Source organism: Pygoscelis adeliae, unplaced genomic scaffold (assembly GCF_000699105.1).
Source record: "Pygoscelis adeliae isolate BGI_AS28 unplaced genomic scaffold, ASM69910v1 Scaffold303, whole genome shotgun sequence".
Classification (NCBI taxonomy): domain Eukaryota; kingdom Metazoa; phylum Chordata; class Aves; order Sphenisciformes; family Spheniscidae; genus Pygoscelis; species Pygoscelis adeliae.
Genome location: NW_008824367.1, coordinates 381803 through 408734, shown reverse-complemented (window position 1 = coordinate 408734; position 26932 = coordinate 381803). Strand labels below are relative to the sequence as shown.

The 26932-nt window shown below is 40.6% G+C and overlaps 1 protein-coding gene across 1 annotated transcript in view; it reads left to right on the top strand.

The window, feature by feature from the left end:
* NEO1 (neogenin 1) overlaps positions 1-26932 on the top strand; it is a 146424-nt gene that overhangs the window by 52210 nt on the left and 67282 nt on the right. Inside the window, exons 5-6 of the mRNA XM_009319907.1 lie at positions 17366-17520; positions 18365-18485. Of these exons, the coding sequence (XP_009318182.1) occupies positions 17366-17520; positions 18365-18485 (276 nt within the window). The remainder of the gene's footprint in view (positions 1-17365; positions 17521-18364; positions 18486-26932) is intronic.

Sequence of the window (26932 nt, the reverse complement as noted above, 5' to 3'; positions counted from 1 at the left end):
GGAGAAGGGTGAGCGGCTCTGCTGCTCTGTCTGGCCACTAACCCAGATCACAAGGCTGACGGGTTGCAGTCACCTGTCAAAAACTGGTTTTGCTTTTCAAACATCCACCCCAGTCCCACCAGTGAGGCAGAGACGGGGAAGGCATCTGACTTCCCAGAGCCCTGTTAGATACAGGACCGTTCATTCCCTTTTCGTGGTGTCTTCGCCAGCCTCTGCTGACCTCCTGCAGTGAATGAGTTGGAGTCAGAAGCTTTCGTGCTGATCTCTGGCACTCGAGCCGGGAGGGTAACGGCCACCCGTCTTCGGTGTGCCCAACTACGAGGGGGCTCTTCGCTGGGCTGGGGGGGCAGATGGAAGTGGGAGGTTTATGTCCATTTGCTGGGGATACGGTGGGGGGGCAGGAGGCTGGCCTCCACGGGCACCTCCAGCCTCTAATGGGGGCAACACTTGCAGAATTTATTCCAGTGTTGTCCTCTTCTTTCTCTGATGTCCCAGCGTGTCCTGACCTTTCTTGTATGCCACACTCATCAATGTTTTTTTTTCTACTGTGCTTATTCTCTCTAGTGTCCTACTAAACCCTGCTCTTCAGGTTTCGGGTCCCTTCAGATGCCTACTCTTTCCTCAGTTGATCCCTATTACTCTGCCTCTTCGGTCAGTTCATGCTTTTTTACACTTTTTCCTTGGCCACCTCTTTCTTTTCTTTTTTCTGTCTCTGTTAGTCCCTCTACCTTCCTGAGATCTTTTACGAATGGTAGTGCTATCGGCACTCCCATTGCTCTCGCTGTCTTTGTCCAGCCGGGCCGTTTCTCTTACTGTGCTGTCTCCCTCCATCTGTATCTGACTCTGCCTGAATTTATCCCACTTGTCCCAGCTTTCTCACCCCATCTGATTGTTCTCCAGTCCCCTCTCCTTTCGCCAGGCATCTCCCTTCTCTTGTGCATCTTTGACAAAGTGAAAAATTTAATAATAAAGTCCAGTTTTTCCTTCACTGATCAAAAAGATCTGAACAATTGTAAAGTCATGATTGGGGTTTTTGAAAAATGCAATTCAAGAAAGAAAATACCTGTGGAAAACTTGCCATATTCCTGTTTTGGCAAGATATAAACTTGTTCTACCAGGGCACTCAGGTGTCATTCACTGTAGATGGAGGCCTCAGCTTTACCTGTAGCAACAATTCAGAAAATAACCAAACCTTTGTTGTAGTCTGCTGGAAAGGCTCATCCTTAGCTGTCATAACCATTTACCAGCTTTACGGTAACACTGCAGTGGTTACAAATGCATTAAGCATGGTAATCATCTTTTAAAAAGTCTTTATACAATAATAAATGAGTAATGATAAACAATGTGATAACGCATTTTACTGAGGACTAAAAATTTTTGGTGAATGTGTGTGAACTTGTACGTCATGACACGCGCCTGCTATGCTGGCAATTGCTTTAAACATACCTTTCAGGAAAAAATCCCCATATCCAGAATAAATACCGTAAATGCCAGAAGTAATGGTTTTTATTTCCCACAGTGACTGAAGCAGTGCTGCAGATCCTTTCATTAAACAGTCTGAGTATAGATGGAGGATCCCTGTTCGTGTTTTAGCTTAGTGGCATTTTAGAAGGGGCAGGGGGGATCTAAACAGAATTGTCTCCCAAGCTTCTCTCGCAGCTTCGCTTATGAGAGTTGGCGTGATCGTAATGGAAATTGAGGGTTTCCATTGGAAGTAGCTTTGCACTGAAAACTGGAAACAAGGGCCTAAAGGCTACAGGCCTCCGTCTTGCAGAGGGCTGCCTCTGCTGCCTCTTCATCATGTGTTCTTTGTGTAGAAAATTAGGGCTCTGGAATTCAATAAAATTTTCATTGCCTTTGGCGCTGCTGTACGAAGTTTAAATTTTGATGAGCATTCTTGCTATTCAGATGTTTCCATGGTACTTGGAGTAGATTCGGGGTCAAACAGGCTTGATTTCTCCTAGAAGGACTGGGAAGGGAGGACTTAGTAAAACATAGAAATAAGGAATGTAACATTTTTACATTACTGATGCTTAGATTAAGGTTTTTGCTTCTAAAAATCGTCCTAGAAGTTGCTTAGAATAATAATCATTAACATCCACTGATAAGCATTGTCAGCGAGCTCTGTTTTAATTTCTTATGATTGATAGGCTTTTACATATGATCTAGTTATCTCATTTTAATATAGAAATCTATTTTGTTATCTGTTCTGTTTGTCATGAGTTCTTCCTTAATTGCAAAGTTCACCTTGGTAACAGCATGTTAATCTCAAACGGTGCATTCAGAAGTTTTCACAGAGGGTGTCCATACACAAAGGGTGGGCTCAGTCTTAACAAAAAGGAAATAAATCTTTGGTATTTAAAATTAAAAAAAGGTCATAGAGGGGTTTTACTGCAAGCACCGGAGGGGAGATGACAAGTGCAGAAGATAGAGGCAAAAACTCCATATCCTCACATAAAAAGAAACAGAAATTAGCAAAGCTCAAATAGGAAGAAGGAAACAAAAAAAATGTAACTAGTCAGTGCTGGACTGAAACAGGTGCCCAAAATTGGAAACAAGTTTTGTGTTGGAAGAAGGAACACCAGACAAGGTCACATTGCTAAGATGGCTCTATTAAGCAGACCAAGCAAGGGATAAGCTGTGTCAGGGGGAGCTGCACGCTGACACCCACTGACACAGCAGCGGAGACCTGCCACAGTCATCGCTGCAGTGAGCCTACGATGGTGAGCCTGGGGCCACAACGTGCCCCTCACCAGCTTCCGTGTCGAGCTCTCGGGCAGTAGCTCAGCTGCAGAGCCGCATGGCTCCACCTTGGCATGAGCGACGTGGGGTTGGATGTCTGCCCGTGGGTCTTTCTCACCAGGTGCTGTCCATCGCATCAGGCCGTGACGGTGTCGTGGTATGCCTTTCCTGCAGTTTCTGGGGAAGTTCTCCTGTCCGTTGTTGATCTGTGGCCTGCGCCAAGGCTCATTGCACTCGGTTCTTGATTGCCTTGTCCTCCTGGCTGTGGTTCATCACACTCAACCTCTCTGCTTTACTCACCTCTTATCCAGCGTGAAGCTGTGATAATCCTGTGTCATTCCATGTGTTGGTCTTGCTGACAGCGGGCAAGTACAGGTTTTGTACGCACACACAATTTTTCATTGGCTTCCATTGTACATCATTAGTCTATGAATAGTTTAAACAGTTACAATTTAGGTTAGTGTAGAACAAGCACTTACTCGCTAGTGGGTCCTAATACTCTTAAGTCTTATCTTTCATCGATCCTTGTACAAAAGTTCAGTGTTTCATCCATACAGAGACTAGCTGGGGAGCTTCTGGCACATCATCTTCCCTAGCTTAAACTGTATGGATTATTGCCATATTGAACACCTTGATCCATTATCCATGCTGTGGATTAGAGTGCAGTGACTATACAGCATGCACATTATGTCCGTCATCCCCAGACACATTGGAAATAAAACTACGGGAGGGCTGTGCTGTTACCACACCTGCATCTCTGATGGGGTCCAGTTGTGGTTTATGCACAGGAACAGTCCTTCCAGGCACAGGGCAGTTTGCAGAGGATGGCAATATAGGCAAAACCAGATACAAATTACAATTGGTAACAAATCCCAGGCTTTGACCATTGCCAAAAGAGTCACCCCATAGGACAGCCACTGTGTTTGAGGGTTGTTTTATCACTGCAGGCTTGCCAATTGCAGAGACAGCCAAGTGGATTTTTCAGGGAAACCTACAGAATACAGAAAATTCTGTAAAACAATAAAAAAAAGCGTCTACCAATATTTACCCTTTTGACTAATATTTTCATGGATTGCATTTAACTTTCTAACATGCTCATCTACGCTGCCTCGCAAACACGATGCCAGGCACTGCAGTGCGCCCACATACTGCTGCTTTGCCGTCCTAAAGGAAGCCTTTGCCGGCTGCGTTGCCGTCCCAATTGCGTTGCTTCAACTGTATGCACATCGACCCACCGCAGTACCGGTGTGTGCTGCGTGACCAGCGATTGAGCCGCACCTCCCCGGGCCCCAGCTGTGTATCGCAGTGAGGTGGGATGGGGCTCCTTGAGGGTGGCTTCTTTCTATATGGAAAACAGCACTTTCTGTTGCTCTTGTGACACCATGCAGCACACTTAACTCCAATTCTCCCAAAAGCTATCTGTACACAGTCCTCTGAGGCTTGCCTGTGTTCTTTGCCAATTTGTATCATGGAGGGTGACGGGGAACTAACACCGGACAATGTGACACTGATAAGCTCAGTTCATTAAGCAGACCAAGTGAGTGATAGGCCATGTTGGGGGAAGCATTTCATTTGCACTTTCATGCACGTCTCATCAGCTGAGACGTATCGCAAACACCAGTCTAGTGAGTCGGTACAGTTGAGCCTGGGAAGGTATTATGTAGGAGCAGAGTGCCTAAGGAGGAACCATTATGTGTTGGAGCTGAGCTGCTGCTGCAGAACCCAAGACAGACTGGTCAGAGGGAGAGTTGGGTTTCCCCTGAGTTCTACTGCACCCACGCACCAGGGTGGTATTTGGGTGGGTTGGGTTTCTGTGGGTGTGTTGGTATTTGGGTGGATTGGGTTGCTCTTGTGCATGAGCATAGAAGTTTCCCAGCCACAGCCTCTCTCTTGCTTGGTCTGCTTAATAAGTTGGGCTTAGCAGCATCACGTTGCTGGGTGTTCATTCCTGCCCCATGACCTGATCAACTTCTGTCCAAATACCAGAAGTTCACGCAGATAAGAGGAGATGTAATGCCTTGTTTTCATGAAGGTGGTGATATGCTGGGTATGTTTGAAACTTTTAACACAGAATTTCTTTAAATTGAGATTCCAGACTTAAATTTGAAAACCACGGTATTAGGGCTGTACAGCTGATTGCCTCTCCAGGGTGGTGACACTGATCGTCACCAGCAGCATTTAGTCTTATAGAAGGGGGATCTACGTAATGTCAAGGAAGCTTTCTAAAAACAAAATGAAAAGGCACAGCCAAAAAGGTTAAATACTTGGCAAGTGGCGTGGTGTTTGTTTAAGGACCTGTACGAGGCTCACAGTGAATGCCTAACACCTGTCAAAAGTTATACTGGAAAGGCAAAAAAACCCACCCCCAAAACCCCACCGGAAATCTCCTAACAGCAAGGTAAAGAAAATTATTTTTCTCACATTTATATGCAAGTAAAATAGTACAAAGCTTTCAATCATTTGCTGATAACATAAAAATATTCTAATAGTTTTTTTCCAAGCCTGTCAGAGGCAGGAAACCTGCCAGAGAAAGCGTAGGGTCAACAGATGATTGAACGTACAGAGAAAAGGGTGAGAAGATGGCCTGAAGCAGAAAAGTGAATTCTTGATATCATGTTCTCTGCAAAAGTGGCAGGTTTTTGGGTTTTTTTTAAACTATATTTTATTTTTTTTTAAATAGAGGGAGCTTGTGGGGGGGCCTACCTGAAATTGTAGAGCTGGTAAAATGTATTTCAGAACAAATCCATAAAGTGAACAGTAAGAAATCATCAGGACCAGATGGTATTCACTCAAAATTTCTCAATGAGTTTAAGTGTGAAATCCTGAGTTACCAAGTGTGCTGTGTAACCTATCACTTAAATCAGCTAATCAGACAAAAAAAAAAATCAGACTGAAGATACTTGGTCAATGTGACATGAGGTTTTTTTAAAAGTCTTTTGGGGGAAATCTGGGAAACAGTGGAGAAGTTAATCTGATGTCTGGATGAGTTAAATTGACAAAAATTACAATAAAATGTAGTGTTGTTAGACACATGGGAAATATCATATATTGGATCTATTTGTGTGTATTTTGTGGGGAAAGAGACACATCTTATTATTGAGAACGTTCTGAAGGATTTGCTGAGGTGTTTGGGGGCTCTTCCATTTCCAGAGCACTTCTAAGAGTCTCTCTCACTAGGAGTCTCAAACGATGGTGCTCTGGAGTCGGAGGGAATGACCTCGTGTAGGTAAAAGAGAAAAATAAATCGTTTAATAGATAGAAAATTAGAGTGGGACTAAGGAGTTTGTTTCATCAGTGCCGAGTCGGCGCTGTTCAGCATTTTTGTAAGCTGTCTGGAAAAGGGGATTGTAAGGTGACAAACTTTGCTGTTGCTTCTGAGTTGATTGGGGTTGTGAGAATGAATGCTGACTGTGAGGAGCTGCAGAAACACCTTGTTGTGTAAGAAACAAGCAGTGAAACGGCAGGTGAAGTTCAATGTACTATAAAGTGGTATATACAGTTAAACATAGTTCTATAAATTTATATAGCGGTGGCCTCTGAACTGCTGGGTTTTGCACAGGCATAAAATATTGAAGTTGTGATATGTAGGTCTCGGGGGAAAATGCAAGATCTTAAAAAACCAAATTAAACGTTAGGAATTGTTAGGAAAGGAATAGGCACCTAAACAGAAAAATCGTTACAGCACTATCTAAATCTGTGATGGTCCTATATATCGAATGCCGTGGGCAGTTCTTGTTCCCTCCCCTCTTAAATGTAGCAAAGCTCTTAGATGTAGTAAAGCCAAAGAAGGTGTAGAACGTAACAAGGATGATCAAAGTCACATGGAATGTCAAAAACTGTTCTCTTCTGTAAAACCATGAGTACCATGGGGAAAGCAAATAGGAAATGAATGCTTGTTTCTCTTCAGTTGCAAGAACTAAGAGACATCACGTGGTTGATTGACTCAGAGACATGCAAAAAAAGGCAAATTTTCTCAGGGAGTGTCGCGTGGAACTTATTGCTGTGAGCATTAGGGCTGCTGAAGGCCTACCTGGATCCAGCAAGCAGTGAGAAGATTTTTTAAAACCAAAATCTAACCAGGACTATTAAACACAAAGGTATCTCCTCTTTCTCAGGAAATTCCTCGTCCAGGGATTGCTCGACGCTGGAAAAGCATACGGAGATGTATTGCTTTTATGCTTTTCTTATTTTTCTTTCCTTGATACTTGCAATTGGCTGCTGTGTGGCACTGTGCAACCTTCACTGTGTTTTTATGTTCCTGGATGTGTCCTGCTGATAAGCAACCTTTGTTCGCCAGTTATCAGGGTATGGTTACTGCGAAAACAGTGCGAAGCAGATGCTACATCTTCAGCAGATACTGGTTAGGTAAGGTAGTTTCTCTAAACACTTCTCGCTATTGCTGAACAGATCAGCTGACTATAATGGACATTTTTTACACTTACTTTGTATAGATAGGATTAAAGGAAGTGTGGCTGCTCTTGCAATCTTGCCAAAGGTTTAATGCCAGCATGCAATTAGTGCACTGAATTGGGCTGCAACTGCTAAGGCACCCCACAAGTGAAAAACATCAAGAAAAATATTGCTAGTATATAGGATGCTCAGAGAACCTGCTGTATGTTTCTGCACCTGGAAAACTTCCCAGACAATTCCATTTGTGGGTACGTGTACGTGACCTCTAATTGTCTGGAGTCCAAATCCATGTGCCAAGCTAACAGCTCACGGCTTTTAATGAGAGGTTTTGCTGAATATGTAGAGTCCTGCATATTTAGAAGTTCATAATGGTTGCTTTAAAAGACAGTCTTTTGATTTTACTAAAGCTTGCACTGAAAAGAAGAACTTATTTTCATACCAAAGTAGAAGAGCGAGCAATTAATTGTTTGGAGTATTATCTTTTTTAGAACAGGGCAAGAATCTAGATGTTACTCCTATGTAGGACTTCTTCCTGTGCAAGAATGATACATATACATATATAGATGCACACGATTTTTCTTTCTGTTGCAGTGAGTATTTATGTATTAACCTCTCTTACCCATTTGAGGTGTCCGATTGCATGACTGCTTAATCTTGCCTTTACTCAAATAACTGAATCCAGGGCTTCCATTTTTCTTTTGGAGCCAATTTTCTGAGTCATTGATCACTTTCAGCGCTTTCTTGTAAATCAGAGTTCATGTTTTCCGTGAAATGTGGTGCTCAAATAACAGGGTGAGCCGAGGCATTAGCGCGTGTTGGGTGGAAGAGGAGTCGCAGGAGCTGCTGCTTCTTACCTCCTTGTCTGATCACTTCTTTTCATACCAGTATGATACTGGGAGTCGCGTTTAGTTCATGGTCGTATTTGTGATCTCTGATAAAGTCTTTTTTTCTCAGACCTTTTTCTGCGAAGTTTATTGCTATTACTTCCTATTCCATAAATGTACAGTTAATTATTTCTCCCTGAAAAAGAAATGTGCATTTATTAAATTATATTGTGACATTTTTATTCTACTTTTCTAATCGATCAATATAATTTTACTTTATTGTTGTTCAGTACCATTCATCCTTATCTGGTTTCTTGGTAGTTGCAATATCATTGAATGTTTGGGGTTTTTTTTAGTTTCTGCTTCTGAAATGTTTATTTAGGGGCTGGCCTCTGAAGAACAGTTCGTACTTCAGCGATTTGTGAATTAAAGCTTTTCACGGTAAATGTAAAATATTTGTGTTCAAATGCAATTTGGTCATCCCCTGCCCTTGTCCCACCACTGAAATCACGCCCGCAGATAGCAGATACTTCAGTGTTTGTGGAGGAAGCTGTAAAGCACCAGACAGTCCACGTGAGCAAAACCATAGGAGAACACTGCCTGCTCGTTTGTGCCTTTTCAGCTGATGAGCAGAGTCTAACGCGTCTAACGCAGCCTACCAGAGATCCCACTCACAGACCGTAAAAGTCGTCCCTCTTTCTTTGCTTCATCTGGTAAAGAAGTGGGGAAGAATTCATACTGGTCAGGATGCCACGGACAGAGAACTGTCGATCTATAGGTATGTTAGCTTTAATTTTCTAAAAAGTTAAAACCCCATCGTTTACTTGTTAAAAACAGACACATCCAGGCATTATCGTATTAGGTAAGAAAAATAACATGTCACTACCACAGAAACTTTCATCTGCAGATTCTGTTCATAAACTGGAACCTTGGTTTTTGCACTATAAAAAATGCTGTGCATGTACTAGTTTACATTTTTATAACCTTTTTGTGTCTTGGTACAGTGATTTTTTTTTTTTTTTTAATATTCATTTGACAGTTTTCTGTTCTGTGGATATATCTCTAAAAAGATTCCTTTTTGTCAGCTTTTGTTTGCTATGCAAATTTTCCAGCTGCATATTAAGTGTATTTTAAGGACATGACAGCCCTGCTCAGAGGTTGGGAAGACTTTTGACTTTCCTGTGACATAGTTTTGGTTTTTAAATCTTTTTTTTTTTTTTTTTTAAGTAGACTTATCCATATACCTTTGCCATTTTTAAGAAAAATCATTATAATTCCCCATTTCATTGTTAAAGGGTAATTTCCTTTTTTTTTTTTTTTTAGGATACACTTGAAGAAAACCAGTTAATTTGTACAACGATAATATAGAATTAAAAGATAATAAAAACTTCCACTGTCAAACATGAATCTGTATTTCATCTGTGTTTTGGTGGGAATGGCAGGAAGTGAAGGGTGTCATGCTATTTTGGAGCAGAATCAAGGTTTTGGAAAAACATGTATTTAGAAGACCCAATAGGCTTGCTAGCTGGTTTGTAATTACGCTTTGATACCATGAAACGGAAAACATTTTCTTAGACTTAGATGAATAGAAGGCATAACTGAGACGTTTGACAACTTGTTCTCTCTTTAATCATTTCATGTTAGAATTTATCCTGAGTTTGTTTAATCTCATTGTTTGCCTTGCAGTACTTAAACACTTTGCATTTGTTTTTAACATGATGGGTCTGCTCCATGGGTGCTCCCAAGTGCTGTGATAATGCAAATAATTTAAAACATTTTCATGGGTCTGCCCTATGTGTCGTGCCAGCTAACTGACAGAAATTGGTTGGTTTCAGCTAACTGACCAAGGAGATTGCTGTTAGTTTAAATAAAATGCATTCTGTACGTAATGCAGTCTCCTCTGGGGTTAGCACTGAAAAGCAAACTTATCCCAAGCGATGAAATGGTGTCCTGTGGTCTGATTTGGAGGTGGAACTATCCGCTAAAACACCCTCCAGTTTGGCAAATCTGCAAAAAACAGTTCAAAGATTTTTAAATCCTGTCAAACATCTTATTAAAATAGCAAGGTTTGTCACTTGACAGGTAGGTTTGGAGAATGTCTTATGTATTGCAGTGATGCCACCGAATACGTTAATACTGATTTAAGGTGTGATTGAACGGATTAACAGGGTGATCATCATACCGCAGAGTTACATCCTTTTTGGAAACAAACTTGCAGTTGTTAAAATCAAGTTTATAAGGGTTCTAATAGGATTTGTAACATACTCTAATGGGATATCTTGTCCTCCCTGGAGGAGGAGATAAAATTCCTCAGGGCTTACCATTTTAGCCTGATATGAAACATTTTTTATAGTAAAATGCCCAGTTTAAATACTATTGGTAATCCTGATTGTTAACTGAAATACAAGATTGGGGTTCTATCCAGAGCATACACCAGAAATGTAATTATAAAATGGAAGTCATTTGACTGTGAATGCTTAAGCTGTGATTGATCAGAGAAATATTATGAAAAATGATCCAGTCTGCTTAGTTTTTATATCTGCTATTTGGAGTATGCAAGAACCGTATTTAGAAATTGCTTTTGTATTTGAATGGTAAGCATTGATTGATAGAGATATATTTGTCATGGACAGAAGTATAGAAGGAAGAGGAAGCAGAGATGTTGACAAGAACTATGATTTAGTTGTGTGATTTCAGAAAACATACTCCTAATTTTTGGGGATTGAGGGCATTTGTAGGTGGCTGAGGAAGCAGAAATGGCGACTTCAGTCTTGTCCTTGACAATTTCTATGTGGAAATTCAGTTATTGCAGTTCCGTCCTTTGGCTGCCTTAGACTGTTGGAGAAGTTATTACGCTGCGTCAGTGTGCAAAGGGAATAGTCCTACAGTGGGGTTAATGCATATTCTTTTTCCATGCTTTAGCAAACAGCGGGTGACAAAACATACACATCGTACTTAATCAGGAAATTTAATCCTGGTATGAGTTGTCTTGTCAGTTTGTGATACTGCGATGCTGAGCAAGATCTTGGGTTTTCCTTCACGTTGCTCATTGCTAGGACAGCAATCGCAGGTGGAAGAAGTTCTCCTGACTTAGAGATGATGCCTTTCACCACTCCACTTACCAGAGACCTGTTCAGATGAGTCAAAAGCTCCTTTGGTTAGTGGTGCTAATGAGTATTAACTTGCAGTTAGGGAGGACCACGAAGTGGGTGTTGCACCTGCGCTGTGAGCCAGTGTGTTATACCTACAGGATGCTTATATGGTCACATAGCTCTTGAGGGACTTAGCGTTAACAGCGGAGTCATGTCTGCAGGAGTTTGGTGAATTGATGGGAGCAAGGAGAGTAATTCATCTGCACAGAACGAGGAAGGTGATAGAGAACGTGGGGAACCAGCAAAAGGCTGTAATAGAGATGATAATCTCCCTTTTACAGTTGATCATGTGTATGTTGTCTTTGTCTGATGCTGTGCTTGGACCAACGGCGTATTTATTAATGCTTTTTAAAAAGAGAATAAGTCTTTTCAAAAAGTATGGTTTGCAATCTGTGTTTCTGTTGCGTCAAAATGAGACTATTATGCACTTCATGTACGACAGTGTTTTAAATGTATTAGGAAGTGAGATAATGGTGCAGCTGCAGCTGCCTGTCCTTTGAGGAGACGTATAATGCTTAGTTTATTTTTGGATACTTTTAAAGAAAATATTTTAGACTTCTATATTTTTTTCCTTACTATGGTGATATAAAAGACCTGCCTGCTTGAGATCACTTCTCTGCCTCTGCAGGGTTTTCTTTGTTGCTCAAGTCTGATCATCAGGAATCATTGCTGTGCCACCATTAGGGTTTTCTTCCTCCTTCTGGGGAGCAACGTGGAGGGGATTTGACTTTTGGGAAAGGTTAACATGCATAAAAATGAGATCTTATCTAGAAGAGCAGCATTTTGATTTGGTTATTGTGGAAGAAGGTTCATTGTGCTTGTAACTAAGAAAGTTGAAAGTTCCGATTAGTTAGTTGTGCAGACCTTGAATTTTTCCTTTTCTTGTGTAGTTATAGCTCAGCTTGATGTTTCAGGTTTGAAATGGGATTGCGAAACCAGAAACCTTTGTTCTTACGTCAGTGATTGTAAGGCTGAAAGGAAAGCTATTCAAGAGATGGAGAGGAGGACTGAATGTAATTAATTTCTCTCTCATTTGAAGCAGAACAGATGGCTGAATTGAAAATAGATTCTTTCGACTATGCCCCTGAAGGCCACAAAATTTCTGTCTTAATGAGAGAGAACAGGCAAGAGCTACGGACCACTGAAAAGACATTTGAAGAAACAGTTGTTCTGTAAAGTTCAGAATAAATGATGCTGCTTCAATACTCTCTGCATAGTTATTCAAAAGTTTCTAATCCTTGAGCATTTAGAAAACAATGCACAGACAATGTGGATCCTAAGCCAACATTTTTCTTTGTGAATTCACTGTGTTGGGTCACACTCGTCATGCACGAGGATGAATCAAATAGAGCTTCAGTCCTCTATGGCGGTGTGTTGCCTTTCACCGTTCTTATCCCTGAAGAGAAGGAGGAGCAGAGACTTGGGGAAATTAGTTTCCATTTTCTTCTGATCACCTGTATTTGTGGAATGGGATCCACGCCCAGCATCCATTCCCATTTCCACTTCAACTTGGGTGCAATTCCTTTTGCATAGGTGTAGTTCCTCTTCCCATCGTTGTACAACTGCTGGCTTCAAAAAGCCTATTATTTTTTGAATAGTTCACCTTTACTGGGATTTAGCTTAGAAGTTGGAATCAAGTGCTGATGTAGATTTTTTTTTTTTCCCTTTTCTTTTTTTGATCACTGTTGTGATCAAAATATTTTGTCATTTAAATCTACAAAAGGGTGGAAGATGCTCTTGGATAGGGACTCTCTAAGGGTACTACAGTGCACGTGAAATTCCGTGCAAGCATCTCGCAATTTAAATAGTTGTTATTTGCATGCTAACATTAAGAGGGATAGAAGAGTGGGCTGAGCTGCCAAATCTTCTTTGAAGTTGAACTGTCTGTTTGGTAACAGAACACATAATCTTCCATTACAAATCTTATTTTATATGGTAATTGGCTCATTTGCTCTCTGGTTATCAATTTAACTTCTCTACCACAAACATCTGTACTTGCAATGTGTTAATCTGTGTGAATGCTAAACATTGACATAGTTAAACTATAAAAGTGTATTTTAAAAGCATTTTTAAAATTCATTAACTGGAAAGTAAATGATAATAAAGAGAGCACTTTATTATTATATTATTATCCCTTTGTAAGCAGCTTGGCATTTGCTTCATAAGCCAGAAAAGCAAAGTCACTTTGAAAAAATAACGTGTTTCAAATTCTTAATCTCCTAAATCAAAAATATTTGAGAGCACGTAATAGGATATCTAGTTCAACTTTCATTTTTCTGGCAAAAAATATTGAATCTTACAATTCAATATTAATGCCTGCTTGTGGATGATGCCCCAGGTTAAAGCCGTATCAGTGGCTAAAGATATTTGAGTACTTTCCAAATGTCTTCATTACAAGTTAAACATTAGTGGAGAAAACAGAAATAATCCCAGAGCTTTACTTTGCGCTAATTTTGTTTAAGATGTGATGGTCCATCGGTTCCCTTATGGTGCTCCTCCCTCCTCCTCACCCTGCACTCGTCTCTCAACCTTTCAGATTAGCGATGGCCATTCCCAGACTACTACTGTTAGTTCTTCTGTGGTTCAATTTTTGTTTTGCTTTTAAAAAGCTACCTGTTTTCTGCTAGGTGTCATGGGAGTCTCTTACCCAGTGGGTGGATGTTGAGGGAAGTCTGAACTGCTGGCACCGTACTCAAAGAGGACAATATGCGGAACAATTTTTGTTTTGCTTTTAAAAAGCTACCTATTTTCTGCTAGGTGTCATGGAAGTCTCTTACCCAGTAGGTGGATGTCTGAACTGCTGGCAGCGTACTCAAAGAGGACAATATGCGGAATGCTGCTAGAGACATCTTTCTCCAAGACTTTGTGATAGGGTCCAGTCTGTGCTGGGCAGACAACGTGTGTACACTGAGGAGTAGGGACTTGCCCTTTCTGATGCTTCTCTTATTGAGGGAAGGTCTGATGTGTCTCCTCTAATGTTTATGTCATGGTTTCCAAAATAAAAGGGTGTCTAAATATGCTTTTGAAAGAGATAACCATTAAACGTGTAGAAGTAAATGGAAAACTGCGTAAAAATGTGGTTTAGTTAAAGGTAAATTGTATCTAATACTTCTTCTGATAAAGTAACTAACTTTGGCAGAGGCAGTCTTGAATCCCGAGCAGCTATTTTTTGTGTTGAGAGCCACTCATGATTTTATTGAACTTCTCTTACGTATCCCTTTTCTCATCCTTGAGTTTTACAGTGTAGCTGCTCAGTACAGCAATTTGCGTGTATTCTGAGGTCATCAGATTAATTTTTTTACACAAGTTTTGTGCTTTTGACAGTAAATGTTATTGGCTTGTGTTTATTAGGATTCCTGTAATAAGTTTAAGGTATGGCTAAGGAATTAAATGTTAGCCTGTAATGAATGTTATGAAAATAGGATCTTTGTACATTCATGGAAAAACAAACTCTTCATGTTTCCAGTTTTTATGTCCCCTTTTTTCAACGACGTAAGCACTTCGAGAGAGAGAGTGTGTCTGTATACATATGGAGAAAGAGATTGAAAGGAAATGAGAACATAAACTATTGATCAAGCAGACTAGAACAAAATTACTCATTAGTTAAAAACGTCTAACGATGAGAGAGCAATGATCTATCACAGGCTGACATCAGTATGATGCGTCTGGGAAAGGGCAAATACAGTAGTAGAATGAATTGGGCAAGATATTTGCTGTAGTGATAACACTGTATTTATGCCATTTTTCAAGTCACTGGTGAGACACATCTGAAATTGCATGAAAATAATTGAAACTCTACAGGCTACGAAGATTAATTCAAACTAGAATAAATACAGAGGGTCTGTGAGGAAGGTGTGGGTGACTTGTCAGACCAGAACTAAGCAAACATGACTTGTTGAGCCTGCCAAAATAAAGGCTGGGATATGGGAAGGGAGTGGAGAAAAAGTGCAGCTCACAATAAATAAAAATGCCAAGGATAAATGCCAGGGAAGAATAAAAATTTTAAAATAAAAGGCACTGTTTTCATAAAGAATAAGTAATGGCAGTTTGGCCACCAATAAATTCAGAAGACAGTTTTCAAATGTCAGAGCTATATATGGTTATAACAGCCATCTGATACAGACAGTAGGTACAAAAATATCTAAATCATTTTAAGGTGCATTTTATGGTGTTTTTGGTAAATTTATGGAAATGGTTATATGAAATGGATGTCTGAAGTCATAGGCAACTAGACTCAGCCCCATCCAGATTTTTGCTCCCATGTGAGAGATTTCGAGCACCAAACATACATGTACATCTTTATGTAGTTTCTAATACAGGTTTACATGCTTATCTGAGAGTTAAGCCATCTTCTTGCTCTATAAATAAATATTTCCATATGTCAATGTTCTCTTATTTAATTTATAATCCAAAACTTGAGGGTTTTTTGGAGAGCTGCTTGTCTCCAGCCCGCTGTTTTTAAAAATATTAAATCCACCTATAAACCTTTACAGTCATTTCATAGGAAGAAGTAAAACATGATCTAGTATTCCTTATTCCCTGGCATTAAATAAATCCCATTGATAGGTGAAGCGTGTAAAATGTTTGCCTAAACTCCGCAGCCCTTCCATATTGACTTTCTTTGATAAATATTAAAGGGCAAAAGGCCGCTTTTGACTTTCCCGGAACTTGAACAATCAGACCTGCCAACGTAAGTAAGCAAATTGTCCTTATGTTGGTGAGTGTAGTAAAAACAAATAAATAGGGGAATGTTCTTCATAATAGATGATATTCAAATTGTATGTGCCTGCAAACAGCTCTTCTTTCTGCCGCTAAGCTAAAGAAGCTGAGAGTCCTCGTACGCAGCTGGATGCTTCTTAGTGGCACATTCGTTCACAGAAGATTTTTAGCATGTCTGCGCATTGGACACTTGGGGCTTGTATTACCAAAAAATTCTCTATCTTTGAGTTTTTATGGATTTGAAATATCTTCAATTTAATTAATCTTACTCTGAATACATAAGGACATCTAAAAAGGCAGCCAAGACCCACAGATAACAACTTTGGTACGCGTCTTAGATGAAGAACCTTTCTACTTTACTGTGTTACGAAATACACGTCTTTGGTCATACATATCTGTAATGCCTTATCCATATGATACAAAGGTATGTGTATAGTCCTGTACATAGTGTTTCTTGGGCTTACACAAACCAGAGAAGAAATCTTCGGATAAATGCGGCACTGCCTATTTGATAAGCTGAGTTTCTTCACGGAAACACAAGGCAATGATGCCCTAGGAAAGTTTCATCTTAGTTTTGTGTCCGTTCATTTTTAAGAGTCTTTTTTAATACAATTTTAGCTTTTGGTTACCTACTGACTTAAGTATTGAGCACAAAGAACTCCCTGAAAAATCTCTAGTGTGTCAACTGAAGGATTTTATCTGGATAAACAAACTGTTGCTGATCATGAGACACCCTTACAGAATGCAGCCTGGCTGCACTACCGCTGTTCTGTGCTCTGCGGGGCTCCAGCTGGCCTTACCGTGCATCGAAGTGTGGATTACTAAAAAAGTTGTAGACAGCCGTTTTCATCATGGCCTGATTTTTTTAATTTCAAATCTAACTTACAATCTTTCCATCTGACAAATTAATAAACTTTGCTGCTGGAAGGGGTAAAGGCTTTCATTGTCTTGCTGGGAGTTTATCCCACAGGATTCTTTATTTGTGAACGGAGCTTAAAGCTGTTGCACAATTAAGCACTAAATGATTTGTTCAGATGAACTCCGTGTTGGTGAAGGAAGAGTGTGAATGACGTCTGAAATCCACTGCCTGCTGTGGTCTTTTTAGCATGCAGCAACATGCCTACAGCAGATAAGAGAGTGCAACGTGTTCTTCAACCGCGGCAATATTTTTTTCCAAATGGCATCTATGTCTCTTGGTTTTAAAATACTTCTTAACTTTACTCTTTACACATCTTGGCTCGATTTCTTCTTTCATGCATTCTTAAGAGGTCATTTCAAATTAAAATGGCTGGCTGTTTAACTGGCCCGAATGTAATTTTGAAGTGGCGCAGAGCCTGTATCAGCTTCTGTCAAACCCTGATCTGAAAATTTCTGCCAGCATTGCTGCTGTTTGTGCTAGAGTCCCCGAAGCCATCTTTTTATGTGTTGAGTCTTACTGTATGTTAGAGTAGGAGCACAACTGCTGTGTGTTTGTGGATACTAACACCATCTCTTGTCTTTCTTCCATTTTATTCAAAGTTCCTCCTGAATTTCTGAAGCGGCCTGCAAATATTTATGCTCATGAATCTATGGACATTGTGTTTGAGTGTGAGGTGACTGGAAAACCTGCTCCAACTGTGAAATGGGTCAAGAATGGAGACATGGTGATCCCAAGTGACTATTTCAAAATTGTTGTAAGTATATTGTCCATTTTGCAGATTATTAAGCTATCGATCTGTCTGTTAGTCCTCTAACACATACGCGCGGAAGCTAGGTTCTTTTGTAGGACCGGCTTCCTATTTTTGTACTATTGATGTTTGGGGCCTGGAAGAGAAATGGTTTCTTGAAACCTTTAATGCTCCGCAATTCAGTCATTTTACTGAAACACTAAGGCATGTTGCTTATATTGTATGAGTTGATTTCTTTATAGCTTAGATTTTCCATGAGAGACAGACACACACACGATGACAAAATGGACTTTGTTGGTTGAATGTGTTAAAGTGCAAGCTAGCTGTGAACGCTGACTGACTGTTTTCTGCAGTTGTCGGTGATCAATGAAAATCACAATTTCAAACAGGAGTTTCGATATAAATATAACTGAGTTGTGGATCATGAGTTTTGGCACACCGGTACTTCTAGAGGGAAATCTTAGATGTAGTGAAAGTCATTATTGAGACATGGTTGAGAACTTAATGGTTGTATAATTGGGTATACCTGAGGTCGTAGGATTGTAACTGAGCTATGCAGTTACATTCAGTGCTTAAAATATCGTAAAAATGGCTGTGGAAATGTTATGACTTACCAGCGATATGTGATGTTAGAAAATGATAGCCATTAGTAAGAGCTTCTGCTGCTTTTTGATACCGTATAATTTGAGGATTCACTGCAAAAGAGATGAAATCAGACGGGAATTCCAAATATACTTTTCCACGTTACTGTTCAGAAGTTTCTCCTGTCATAGTAATGTGCCATAATAACACCACTGTTTTTGCAATTGCAACCCATTTGTAAGTGTTGTGATTTTCCTTTACTCCTCAGAAAGAACATAATCTGCAAGTTTTGGGTCTGGTGAAATCAGATGAAGGATTCTATCAGTGCATTGCAGAAAATGATGTTGGAAACGCACAGGCTGGAGCCCAGCTGATAATACTTGACCTTGGTAAGATAAACCGTGACAACACAGTGCCAAAAGATGGGGAGGAACAGTTTCAAGGGACCGTTTCCAGATGATGTGTTATATCTATAACTGAGCTAGAGCAGGACGTTTTTTTAAAATTGTGTGAGTGGTTCAGTGTCGTCTTCTGTACACTTATATTTACTTAGGGGAAATTAAGGTGTTCTATAGGATTCACCTTGTATTTTGGAAAATAGGTAGAAAATATTTAGTGCAATAATAAACTGTAGCCAGAAATCTGAAATATTGTTGCATGCTGAGATTTTAATGCAAATGCAAATGCCAAAATGAAAAAGCCAAAATGAAAACAGTCGCTGAAATTACAAAAATGAAAAATAAGCAATTATGGAGCGCACTGCAAATGAAGTATTTTACACCAAAGCCATTCCAGTGTCCGAAGCTTTCTTCTGCTATTAGTTTAAAAAGTAGTAAGCTCTGTCATTTCTGCAAGCTGCAACTATAAATTTTTTTTTTTTTTTTAGTTACAGCTGCAGTTTAAGATAAATATTTGTTATTGTGCTCCAGTCAGTGGAATTACTAGCAGTGCTCACCCTCTTGCAATGTCCTGCATTGCACACTTTGGATGTTAAAAGGGAGTAATTGCTGTTGCAATTAAAGAGCTACTATCTTCCAGGAAAAAAAAGGTAGTACAAATATCATGGCTAAGGCATCAGCTTGTTTTGCTCTTTCAGGTCACACAGTTCTTAAAAATAATTTCTAAGAGCACAAGGAAGAAAACCGATACTAAGGGGGATGAGGGGAGAGACAAGTCAGAGAAGAAAATATTAATTCTATGCTTTTTGGGGCTTTGGTGTTGCCTGGTTTTTTTGGGTATTGTTTCAAAATTCTAATTTCTTTTTTATTTGGATGGAAAGGATTTAGGAGAAGCAGTCTTATATGGTCAGAGGCATGATGTAACTTCACACTTGCGATTTTAACAGATGTGAATCTGCTAGACCTGGTTTTGGCGTTCAACGTACAGAGAGTAAACTGTTACGAAGTGCCATAAAGAGAGATTTTTTCCATTTCTTTTCTGATTGTTTTGTAGAGTAGTTGTGCACTTATAACTTCCTCTGAATTCTCGTTTGGATATGGGTACGTTTCATTGCTGGCTGAAGAGATGCATGTACTTTCCACAATTATTTGGGGAATGAAAGGTGCCCTCTACTGGATTCAGTAGCTTTAATGCTATAGAGCCGTGGGATTTCAACCTCCGAGTAGTGTTAGGCATCTGGATCCAGCAGTGGCCTACTGTCATCAGGTTGCCAGAAAAATTATTAAAAGTGATTTTATTTCTGCTATATGCATGAATCACCCGAGTAGTTTCCAAATCTTTCAAGCGGAAGCGTTATTCCATATTTTCCACATTTGAAAAATACTGAATAATTAATGCACTTGGGTTTTGAAGCCCTGCCCAAGTTTGTACTTTCACCCAGTTCCCAGTAGTGGTTTATAAATTACTATTACGGTGATTATTTTAGTTCCTGTGGCCTCACTCTTCTTCCTTTCCCTCCCCTGTTGTTTGCCCAGTGGTTCCTCCTTCCTGTTCTACTCTGGCAACCTGTCCTGTTTTACTAAAGGACTTTGCCTTATAATGCTGTCCTTCTTCTTTTGCATGCTGCCAAAGGATTATGGATGCAGTGTTGATGGAGTCTCATTTTGGGTGTAAAGAGAGACCCCCGAAGTCGTACCGTTCTGTTACATGGCCTGCAGTGTTTTTAACAATGCACTCCCTGTGTAACACCGATGCATTTTAGTTGTTGTTTTCCAACAGTAGAGATAACCACGTGATACATCACTGAAAGTGCGCTCTGGGGTTTTGTTGTTGTTGAGTAGTGGCGTAACAAGTAGCACAACCATGAGTGGATGTGCTGTGTCTCAGTTGTGATATATGAAAACTGGTATGATATACACAGTCAAAGAAAATACGGATGTTGATATCTTCTTTTAATACCTTATCACAGTATATGAACGGCAAAGGAGGAAGCGATAAAATGGGGTGCAGCTATCTTGTGTAGTAGTTCTTTCGTGACAGATATCTTGATACGGAAATTAAAACCACTAATTTGAGCAAAAACTATTCTGAACATTTCAGTCATTAATACAGAAAGCTTTTTTTTAAAAATTCATACCTGATGATGAGAAATACCTGCTTTGCCAATTTTAAAAGTAATTTCAGTGAAAAAATGTTGTGTTCATCAAAGTTCTTCATCCCAATTAGCAGTATGTCCCTTCCCTTGCTGTTCTGTTTTCTCCTTCCTGAATGGAATTGGCAAACACCTGGCTATTTACAATCTATTTCCAGTTAGCCCTTTTGCTTGTCATATCAAATTGATCTTTAATAAATTAAATTTATAGTAGAAAGTAGGCGTTTCTCAGAGAGGCCGCATGCATTCTTTATGGGCCAGTGCTGAAGAAATGGACCGAGACTATTGTGTGGGCATCTATAAATGGCCTACGGCATTGATTGTGGTGTAATGGACAATGAGGGGGGGGGTCGTTGGCTGCCATCAGAGATGAGTTTGAGTAGTTGGAAAAGGCAGAGTTACTCAGACTTTGCGGGAGATACTCTGAGAAAGGTTAAATAGCAATAAACCAATAAAACTGTTTGCACTTTACACATTAGATCAGAACTTAGTTGTCTCTTCTGTACATTAACTTGTTTCAGTCTAAACCCTTCATATGGAAATTTTCCAACGTGTTGGTTTTTGCTGCCTAGAATGATACTGTTTCATCCATAGCTTTATTGGGGTGTGCTGTAAGGGTTTTTGAGTGGTCTGAAAGTAAAATACCCCATCTGTAGTTTCTTCAGTCTTAACGGTTGCATAATTTTAAAATACAGTAGGCGGTAAAGTATATAATGTGATCATCTGGTACAACAAAAGGTTTTCTGTATTTGGACATAGATTTCTGACTTAGCGGGTAGCAGTATTTTGGTGATTCACCTTGTCTTCTGCAAGTTTCGGTGCGTAAATGCACGTGAGTGTATATTGTGCATAGCCACACAGACCAGTGTATGTGCAGACTCTCATCTGCTAGAATGAGCTTAATATAATTGTTGGTCAGACATAAGTTTCTTTTGGGTTGGTCTTTTTTGTATTTGGGGTGAATTCTGAAAAGCTTGCAGTGTATGCAGAAGTTATTTGTGGAAAATATTAAAACAACTGACTAGCTAAAAAAGTTAGGGTAATTTGAAGGCTTATTGGAGTGGCTGTTTTATTTTCAAATTCCGTAATTCTCTGTTGGTAAGTTTAGAAAAGACGACTGTACTGGGAAATGGGTTGGCTGTACAAAGTGCACAACTTTTGCCTTTTCTGGACTATATAAAAGAATTGTGGCATTGAGAGAAGAGATTTTAGGACAACTGTTCATAATTGAGAAGGTTAAAAGGGGGAGGAGAGGGAGTAGGATTCAGGTAAATGGTCTGAGTTAAATACTCTTCTCCTACCAATATGCCCTGGACTTAACTTCAGGTGTAGAATTCTGCAAGAGAGTTGAAAAGCATCGCATACTTTGAGATTTGAAACTGTGTCCCTATTTCTCAGATAGTGCCTGTCTCCTGGAGGCTAAGTACCTTTGGGAACTGCACTGGAGGTGCCTGGTCTGCCTTTTAGGGAGAATTTAAGAACTACCTAAAGAAAGGGAAGTACCTCAATTCCCACATTCCTCTGCACTTGCCCTCTGCCAGCGTTTGGCAGTCTCAATGCTCCTCTCTTTGCCTTAGTGGTTGGAAGATAGGTGGTCTTGTCTTACATCCTGCAAATGCCACCACGGAGGACTCCTGCATATCCCAGTGAGAAGGAAGAACCTTAGTCGTGCCTTGGGAATGATTTTCTCAGCAGCCCCAAAATCTCTCCCCCCTCCTTTTTTACACAAAACCAGCCTTTTTTACCTACAGTTAGATCCTGACGGGTCAGCCAGTTACGGATCAGATATACTAATATGCTCAATCATAACAAAGCTATTTCTTGTCATCGTTTTTACGGCATTATTATGTGTGGTCTGTGAAAACCTCAGTAATGGATACATTTGGGTTTTCTTTGTGGAGGTTAAATGCTAGTGACAAGACTGAAAAATTCAGCCAGGACCTGTAACCTGGCCTTTCCCAGTGTCGCTGGCATTGCTCAGAATTGCCATTTGGGAACTGAAGAAAGAACAGGTGGTAATAAGTAAAAGGAGGTGCCTTTGGGGGAGGGAGGCAGATGGTTCCCTGTCACCCCTATGTGATAGGCATTTGACAAGTACTCAGGCACCAAAAAAAAAAGGAGTGATTCTTGAATGCTGTGTAAAGAAAAATCATAGACTGTAAACAAATATGCCACATTATTTAGAGAACAATTTCAAAACATTATTTGAGATGCACTGTATCCCCTTCAAAATTCCAAAGTAAGTGTAGTATACGGCGTGATTTTTGTACTTTTATCCTGCAAAAGTTAGTGATTACCATTCTGTGCCATATCTGTGAGTTGTATAGGAGTGAGATCTTCAAGTGACTGAACTGAATATGCTGCTGGTATCCAGTAGTACACCACGTCAAGATTTTTTGTAGTGGAACTATCCGTTTCTTTAAACTTAAATTTTTCATGAAAAAAAGTTTATATCCAAGCAAGGATATTCTGCACGTGAATTAATGTTACCAGCATGGGAAATGAGGAGGAATTAGAAGTCTGCATGTAGTTGCAGAGCTGTGAGGCATTTGGGATTGCAGAGATGCGTTAGGATAGCTGCCAGGGAGGGATGCAGGCTCTTTGAGAAGGACGGGGTGGGGAAGCAAGGAAGAGGGTCACGCTGTATGCAGAGGTCTGACTCGAATGCATGTAGCTTTGCCTTGGGAGGGGATGATGAGCTAGCCGAGAGCTTATGTGCAAGGATCAGAGGATGGAAGGACAGCATTGTCGTGCATGTCTGCTAGAGATCAGCTCATCAAGGGGAAGAAGTAGATGAAGCCTTCTTTACACAACTGGAGGTTGCAGGCCCTGGTATTTATGTGGGTTTTTTAACCATCTGGTGTGCGCTGGAATGGCAACTTGATGGTGTGGCAGGGAATATAGGGGGGTTCTGGAGTAGGCTGAAGAGATTTTCTTGACACGGGTTGTCCATGTCTGACTGGATGACTGGTGGAGGTGGTGTGTTGGACCTGCTATTCAGGAAGAAAAAAGAACTGGTCAGGGATATAAAGGTCATAGCAGCTTTGGCAGCAGCTATCGTGAGATGTTTTAATTTAGCCTTCTAAGAGAACTGATCAAAGCAAATAGCAAAATTACAGCCTTGGACTTCAGGACAGGAGATTTTGACTTGTTCAGGGATCTTTTTGGCAGGTTCCCATGGGAAATTGTGTTGACGGGTAAGAGGTGAACCATTTGATCTTGAAGGACAGTCTTCTCAAAGTACAAGAATTGTCTATTCTAAAGTGCAGGAATTTGAACGTGCATGGCCAGGAGACCAGCAGGGATAAAGAAGGAGCTCCTGACTGAGCTCAAACACAAAAAGAAAGTACACAGAAGTTGGAAGCAAAGGCAGAAAAGTGACAGATACTGCCTGGATGTGCAGGGATAGGACTGGGAAAGACAAAGCTTATCTGGAGCTAGAACCATTTCAGGGATGGTTATGGAGCAAATCGCCCTGGAAGCCATGCCTGGGTACATAAAGGACATGATGATGATGACTGGGAAAATCCAGCATGGATTTACCGAGGAAAAATTGTGCCCAACTATCCCAGTAGCCTTCTAAGGTTAAACGGTTGGCCCTGTGGTCAAGAAGAGAGGACTGGGTATCGTTTACTTTGCCTTTAGCAAGGCCTTTGACACCATCTCCAGTTGTATCCCTGCAGCTAAACTGGGGAAATACAGACTGGATGGGTGGATGGTGGGGCGTGTGGAGAGCTGACTGGCCCAGCAGGCTCCCGGCGTCACGGTGAATGGGATGAAGACCAACCGGCAGCCCAGGTAATGAGTGGTATTACCCAAGGCTTGATGCTGGGACAGATAGGGTTTCATATCTCCATCAGACCTGGATGATGGGACAGAGAGCGTCCGTAGCAGGTTTGCAGGTTATACCAGATTGGGAGGAGCAGTAGATAATACTGGCAGAGAGGGACCCACCAGACTGGAGACGTGGGCTGGTGGGAACCTGAGAGTTCAACACTGACACATGCAGAGTCCTGCATCGGAGCCAGAGTGACTCCATGCAGTGGTAGAGGCTGGCCGCCGACTAAGCAAGCAGCTTTACAGAAATGCACTTGGTGGGATAGGCAGGAGTTCAAACGATGTGATTGTTCCCCCCTACTTAGCACTGGTGAGACCACATTTAGGACAGTTTTAAGCTTCCCAACACAAGAAAGACATTGGCATAGTGGAGACCTACCAAGATAATTAGGGAGCTGGAGCACGTGATGTACTGAGATGTATTGTGACTCTGAGAGAAATGAGTTTGATTATTCCTGAGGAATGAAAGCCTAACAACATCTTACTGCTCAACCAGGTGATGGAGGGCATAGAGCAGATGGAGGTAACACAAAAAGACTGCAAAAAGGGAATTTCTGATCAGATAAAATGGTTTCACAGTGAGGGTAGCTGCAGTCGGAACAGGTTGCCCAGGGAGGTTGTGAAATCTCTGTTCTTGGAGATACTCAAGACACACCTAGACAAGGCCCTGAGCAACCTGGTCAAAGGTGGCTCTGCTCAAGTGAGGGGCTGCATAGATGAACTCCTGAGATCCCTCCTAACTAGCAGTATTCTGTGATTCAGAAAAACTGTTGGTCTGAGAGGTGTGAATGGACCCTATTTATCTCTTTGTATATAGTCTTAATGTAATAGTCAAATTATGATAATTTTGTGGTATGTATTTCCCTGCTGATCTCCTTATGAGAAACATAAATGTCTGGTATTGGTGGCACAGTTTGACGTTGCGAACCAAATTTGATTAAAGTATAACACCACTTCAGTTGCACTGTATGATATTAATTCCTCCACTGAATTGCCTTATGTGAATCCTAATTCTGAGAGAGTTTTAAAGACATCATTTATTGACCTGAGTCCGTGCTCTCTTTGTGTAATTGAATTCTGTCCAGGACCATTGCTGCATGAATAATTTCATTTTATGTTGATACTTCTCTGCCGGAGTTTGGCCATGAGCTATGTCAGGTCTCATAGCAGTGGAATGAGGTGGACAGGACTCCTGGTAGGGTAGGGTGGGGACTTCCTGACCCGCAGCAGGGTGGAGAACATCAGAAGTCTGATGAAAGTTTTCTGGAGTCCGCACATTTCAGCTAAGCTTGTGTGGTATAGAAATGCCAGATTTTCGACAAGTGGTATTCAATTGTTTGAGGTTACTTCAGGCTGACACAGACTCAGAGATTTCAGTGGATCAGATTCCACTCTTAGAAGCTATTTCACCTCCTCTAGACTGACGCCAATCAAAAACATTTCCAGCTGTAGTTGGATTTCCAACTTCTTGGTAGTCAAACCTTGGACCCTTTTTGCTTAACTTGTAGAGTGTCGAACCTTGGTGTGCTTGCAGCCCTCCTGACTTTGCATGCGTTCAAAGCTTATGAGCCATCATCTGGGTTGTTAAAAAAATAACATTGAATCTTACGGAGCTCGGTATCCCCTCCTGTACACCCCAGTTCAATATCACCTTTCCTTCTGACACCGAAGCACTGAGAACTATTCTGAGTGTGATTCTCCAGCCAGTTACGAATCTACTTTTGTAGTAGCCTCACCCGGAACACGTTTGCTTGCTTTTGAAAATCTCATGCGAGGCAATATCAAAAGCCTTATTTAAATCAAGTTATATGAAATACTCCGTGTTTTCCATATCTGTAAGTTCCATTATTCTGTTGTAGGAGGCAAATATAATTTCTTTTTGACAAATTTTGGCTTCTGCTGAAAGAAATCCAAAAGTTGGCACTAACAGGTTTGTGCTCTGATTTGAAAAACTCAGTTGCACTTTGGGGTATTTTCCATATGGAAAAATTTACATAAATTTAACTTCTACCCTTGTCTGGTTCGAGCCCAGAGGCAGACAACTCACATGTTACTTCAGGACCTGTTTTGGATGATTTCACAGATGTCAAATATAATTTCTCAGGCTCTCTCACATCTTACAGAGGTAATTTTTTGGAATATTTTGTATGCAGTCACATACTGTGAATCAAGAATGTTTAGTGTTGTTGTCAAGGTAATAACAGTAAATATTTTCTCAGTCCATGGAATTCTATGGAGTTCTTGGAGACTATAGAAGTACTTGAAAAACATGCAGGGTATTGTGGATGAAATTTCAGAGCAAGATGAAGAAAAGTCCACTGAATAAAAAGAAGGACTCCGTTGGGTCTTCTTCCTGAAGACTGTTCTATTTCTTCACTCAAACAGAAAAGTCTTTGTGTTCTTTCTGTCTTGTACAATTTTACGTGTTTTAATGCAAGGAAAATCGGA